Source organism: Sorex araneus, chromosome 2 (genome assembly GCF_027595985.1).
Source record: "Sorex araneus isolate mSorAra2 chromosome 2, mSorAra2.pri, whole genome shotgun sequence".
Lineage (NCBI taxonomy): Eukaryota > Metazoa > Chordata > Mammalia > Eulipotyphla > Soricidae > Sorex > Sorex araneus.
Genome location: NC_073303.1, coordinates 290,786,250 through 290,792,249, shown reverse-complemented (window position 1 = coordinate 290,792,249; position 6,000 = coordinate 290,786,250). Strand labels below are relative to the sequence as shown.

Below are 6,000 nucleotides of genomic sequence, written 5' to 3'. Positions count from 1 at the left end.
ATGAGCATTGGTGATGCTCCCTCTTTTACCCCACCACCCATTCCACAAAGGCGTGGACATTAATATGGGTAAGTCGCATGATACTTGTTTCAGTGTCAAGCTTAGTGTTTTGCCTCGTCTAAAATATTAGAGAAATGTAAAACAAAAGCTAGCCAATAGGTGCCCCAGAATCTAGACAAGAGCTCTGGGCTTCAAACGTCTTGTCTTCACAAACTAACAAAACTGCTGCCCTCTGCATGTAGAACAGAGATTGTTCTGTGCACTGAGTCTGAAAATGAAAGTAAAACCCAAACCAAACAAATAGTAGCAAAACTCTGATGTTTATCTACTAGGCAGGAACCAAACACTGCGTCATTTGCTGGTTATCCAGTAACTGGCTATCCAGTCAGTCATTCAGTAAGTGCCGACTCACGGAAAGGAAAATGGCTGTGGATATTAATTCGTGGAAATGTAGACTTCAAGCTCTGATCCAGGAAAAGCAGCCCCAGGCCAGATGGAGCCTGGAATGGGGTGAGAATATCCAACCAGACCATCTGCAGCGAAGGTGGAAACAGTACCAACAGAGAGCGTTTGGCTGGTGGGTACGAGTTTGCCTGAGAGTGGACCTTCCTGGCCAAGGCGAGAGAGAGAGAGAGAGAGAGAGAGAGAGAGAGAGAGAGAGAGAGAGAGAGAGAGAGAGAGAGAGAGAGAGAGAGTATAATCTTGGTAGACTGCTTTGAGAATTTGTTAAAGAAGAATAAATGCCAGGAGTTAATTTAGTTTGATGTTTCTAGGTGTCACAGTCTCCAGAAAGAGAGGGAAGAGAGAGACAGGCCCAAAGATTTTATTTATAGAACTGAGCTTATAGGGGGTTGGGAGTAAGGGAAATACTTCAGACATGGGTGGAGGGAAGGGGTCTCTGCTTTTGGTGGTGGGTGTGATTTGGAATGGGATATCTATGAAAGGTATGACTAACATTATTATAAATTCCAGTACCTGAATAAAAATTTTAAAAAAAAGAACAAATGTCACGCAACTCTATCCCATGTCATCACTGTGTGCTTTAGAAGCTAAATGACAGTACACCCAGGCTCTATTTTGTGTAATTGTAGGAAGTTTCTTTGACTAGTTTTCTTTAACTAAATATTTCTGGAAGGCCCTAAGGAATGCTTCTGTGTTCATAAATATTCCCTTCTCTTCTCTAAGCACTTCATACGCTGTAGATGAATCTATCAAGAAACTCCTGCTGGCCCCCACCCCATAAATCCTGGATGGTTTCTCTAGGTCTGTTGAGGACAGCCTGGGCTAGAGTCTCTTTCAAAGCCCCATGAACTAGGCCAAACAATTTCTTCACACATTACTACAAATCTGAACATAACAGAGAGAAGAATGCTATCAGAACAAAATCCAGTACTTGGAGTCCTTCAGTAATCTCCCTCCCGTCCTCCCTCCCTCCCTCCCTCCCTCCCTCCCTCCCTCCCTCCCTTCCTTCCTTCCTTCCTTCCTTCCTTCCTTCCTTCCTTCCTTCCTTCCTTCCTTCCTTCCTTCCTTCCTTCCTTCCTTCCTTCCTTCCTTCCTTCCTTCCTTCCTTCCTTTCTCTTCCTCTCTTTCTCTCTTTCTTTGGGGTTACATCTGGAGATGCTTGGGCTTACTCCTGGATTTATGCTCAGGGAGGGATCTCTCCTGGCACACTTGAGGGACCATATGGAACGCCAGGGATCTAACCCAGGTTGGCCTCCTGCAAGGCAAGTTCTATTGCTCTGGTCCTCTAACACTCTTTTTTTTATCTCCCAACTATTTTTTGTTGATTTCAAGACACAGAAATTGGCTTCTTGTCCATGTCAGGAAGGAAACAGTTACTTATCTGTTCAATCAAGTCCTTTTTCAAATATGGCATAAAGAACCTTCCCTCTATTATTCTCTCTTCCGTTATCCATCTTGCCTACCTGCCCTATCCTGATATAAGTATTTTCACCTCTGTTCTTTATGGGTTGGTCGTCATGGCATATGTTTCAGACATTTATACCTTTGTCATGATCACCTGCCTATCTGGAAACCACCTTCACAAAAATGATATAAACTTAAGGTTATTTTTCCATGAAGCATTCTGTGATCTAAGAGATGCGAGTGCTCTTCTGCACAAGATTATTATTTATGTGTGTATGTGTGTGTGTGCACATGCACGGGATATATGTTTCTCTATGTAGTTTAAAAAGTATAGACTTGGGGCTGGAGCGATAGCACAGCGGGTAGGGCATTTGCTTTGCACTCGGCCGGCCCGGGTTCGATCCCTGGCATCCTATATGGTCCCCCAAGCACCGCCAGAAGTAATTCCTGAGTGCAAAGCCAGGAGTAACCCCTGAGCATCGCTGGGTGTGACCCAAAAAGCAAAAAAAAATAAATAAATAAAAAAGTATAGACTTAATGTATTTATAAATGACATAAATTTATCACACTGTATCACTGTCATCCCATCGTTCATTGATTTACTCGAGTGGTGCCAGTAACGTTTCCATTCGTCTCAGCCTTGAGATTTTAGCAGCCTCTCCTTACTTGTTTTTCCCAATGATTGAAGGCTCTTTTCAGGGTCAGGACAATGAGATCTATTATTGTTACTGTATTTGGCATATTGAATATGCCACGAGGAGCTTGCCAGTATCTCCCAATGTTTGCCAGATAGACACATAAACATAAATTTATATATTATAATTCAATAACATAATTGTGTTTATTGGTGAATTATTTATTTGCTTACAGTGCCTGGGATTGAACCTAAGAACATACACATGACTCATGCTGACAAAGCTTGTGCTCTACCACTAAATCACATCCCAGGCCAAGTATCCACTGTTAAGTGAAGGTTCCTAGGGCCAGGGAGATAGTACAGGGATTAGGATGCATATAAGGCATGCACCAAATACAGGTTTGACCCTGCTCTGTAGACTCCTGGGAACCACTGATTGTGGCCCTAGTCGTTACTATCACATCCTCAAATACTAGCCCTGAACCACGAACCAGTTGACCTAATATGTTGGAAGTGATACCTGAGTCCCCTGAGCAACATTTGGAGGGCCTCTCACTAAAAATTTGAAGGTTTCCACGTTCTGCAGAACAAGTTTCAAGCCATTGACCAGAACACAGTAGCAGCCATTTTCTTGTGCTTTGTATCCTGGTAGAATGGAGTGATAGCACAGCAGGCAGGGCATTTACCTTGCATGCATCCGACCCAGGTTTGATTCCTCCGTCCCTCTAGAAGAGCCCAGCAAGCTATCGAGAGTATCCCACCCGCACGGAAGAGCCTGGCAAGCTACCCATGGCATATTTGATATGCCAAAAACAGTAACAACAAGTCTCACAATGGAGTTGTTACTGGTGCCTACTCGAGCAAATCAATGAACAACAGGATGACAGTGCTACTGTGCTTGTATCCTGGTGATCTGTGTGTTTCTCCATACACCAAGAGCTTTTGGAGAGATCGACACATCTTTTATTAGTTTAGGACCCCCCCCCAAATGGAAAGGTATTCTCTTATTTAGATAAATTAACTTGATGTCATTCTGAGATAGGAAAAGCAACCTATTAACATACTTTTGAGAAAATATTAATCAACTTCTGAAAGCACTTTGTAGACTACAAAGTTTAGAAACCATTTTGATCTCATTTAATGCTGACAGTATAATTTGAATATTTTTCATTTTATGGATGGAAAAACTAAGATTTAAAGAAGGTAAATACTTTATCCAAGGTCTCTATGATATAAAATTAGGACTTTAGCATAAGTAGTATTACTTTAGGTCTCAACATGGATATTTCAGGTGCAAGACTTGCCATATTTACTCATTAGATGTGCTTGGAAAATGGTAGGCAAGTAAGCAAGACTAGTTTCAGATGTCCTAATACTGGAGATATAATTCTATTTTGTCCTTGAGCTAGTTATACCTTCTTTTACACATATTATAAGTTGCAATTATTCTTTTTTGGGGGGAGGTTTAAAAAAATTTAGAGCTTTACTAAGCCATTCATGATGGATTTCAGCCATACAGTATTCCAACACTCATTCCTCCACCACTGTACATTTCCCATCACCCCCCACCACCACACCCCACCCCCTGCATGACTTGATGGCAGGCACTATTCTTTTCTGTCTCTGTCTCTGTCTGTCTCTGACTCTCTGTCTTTTTCTCTGTCTCTCTCTCTCTCCCTTTTTGTGCATTGTGGTTTGCAATATTGATACTGAAAGGTTATTAAGAATATCCCTTACCTACTTTTAACCCTCAGATCTTGTCCAGTGTGATCATTTCCAGCTAATATTGTCATATCAGTCTCTTCTCTATCTTACCTACCTCAGCCCCACACACACTTGTGGTTAGCTTCAACCATTGACCAGTCCTCCTAACCCCTGTTTACCCTGGTCATGGATATTATTCTTCTAATACATACATAAACACACATATATATGTAATATACCACAAATGAATGCTGTTTTTCTATATATCCCTTTCCTTTTGACTCATTTCACTCATCATAATACTTTCCATGTCCATCCATTTGTAGGCAAGTTTCATGACTTCATTTTTCCTGACATGAGTGCATTAACTTGCACTCTTTCAAGTTAAAAGCGATCTTTGACAGCAAGGTCAGACCTGTTTTTCTTAGGTCACCATTCAACTGAGGGCATAATGGTCTTTTCTTCTCTGTCTTCAGGTTCAAGTGTTCCTCATGCGGACGAAGCTGGGCTTCTGCTCAAGTGAATGTCCTGTGTCATATGTATCTGAAAAGCCTGAACTCCCAGGGCCTCGTGCGTATGCGGTGTTTTGGTCAGAAGTGCCAGAATTGTTCTTGTTCTCCATTTGAGAAGCCTAATTTCTCTCCAGAATCCACCAGTAGTATTCTACAAAACCTGGCTGATCGTATTCTGGAAAAATTCTATGGAGATGGCAGCAGGAAGGCCTCAGAGATGCCAGTGAAGGCGGAGGTGCATTTGAAAGGTTCCCATGACATGGACAATTGTGAGGCATGCAGTCTGGGCTTCTGTGTACACAGCTTAGAAGAAGACATCAGTTCAGAGTCAGCTTACAGCCAATCCTCCTACATGGAGATGGGGAGTAACACCTCTGAGGGGTTACGGGGAAACTATGTTACTTCTAATTCGAGGGTGTCCATTGAAGGGCATCAGAATTACTGGGAGACAGGCCAACAGCACCCACCAAGGGCACACCAACAGGTCTCATGGGAAACTAACCAGCAATCTGTCTTAGTAGCAAGATCTCTTCCCCCATCGTTAGCAAATTCCCCATCCAGGTCTGCCTCCAACAATGCTCTCAGATGCTCGTCTAGTGATTCTCCTACACATAGTGATTCTCCTGCACATGGATTGCCCCTGTGGGGGCTACATCTGTGCTGCTGCTCTATTTACATTTCTTGCTGTAAAATATGTTAGGAAGCAAAATAATCAAAGTAGACTTGTTTTGTCTCCTGTCTTACCTCCACAGTCAAGAATCTGGAACCCTAGTCTCCTATTTTAATATGATAAAGAATTAAGACCAAACAAGAGAATTTAAGTACTGGTTTCCTAGACCTCTTTTGCAGATACTCTAAAACATGATCTAGTAAATCATGAACTCAGTAAAATAATTCGTGTAATTACTAAAAGAACTTCATTCACTTACTCATTTGTTTCATATATATATAAATGCTATCTTGATAAAAATGACTACACTTGTTAATAAAAAATTCTTGTCATTGAGTTGAATAATAATATTTATTTACTTATTTTTTGTTTCGTGAGCCATACCTGACAATATTCAGGACACACTCCTAGCTCTGTGCTCAAGGATCACACCTGATGTGGTTGGGGTTTCATATGTAGTATTGGGAAATCAAAAACAGGTTGAGTATGTGCAAGGGAAGTGCCAAAAGCCCTGTGTGATCTTTAATCCCCCACTGAATAATGATGTATAAAAGCTAACCAGGTTCTAATCCCTAAAGCCTGTGAGCATGTTACTTTATATGGCAAAAGGG

The 6,000-nt window shown here is 41.6% G+C and overlaps 1 protein-coding gene across 1 annotated transcript in view; it reads left to right on the top strand.

Moving 5' to 3' along the window:
* Positions 1-422: 422 nt before the first annotated feature.
* RTP4 (receptor transporter protein 4) overlaps positions 423-6,000 on the top strand; it is a 94,133-nt gene continuing 88,555 nt past the window's right edge. Inside the window, exons 1-2 of the mRNA XM_055124792.1 lie at positions 423-577; positions 4,684-5,084. Coding sequence (XP_054980767.1) covers positions 423-577; positions 4,684-5,084 — 556 coding nt within the window. The remainder of the gene's footprint in view (positions 578-4,683; positions 5,085-6,000) is intronic.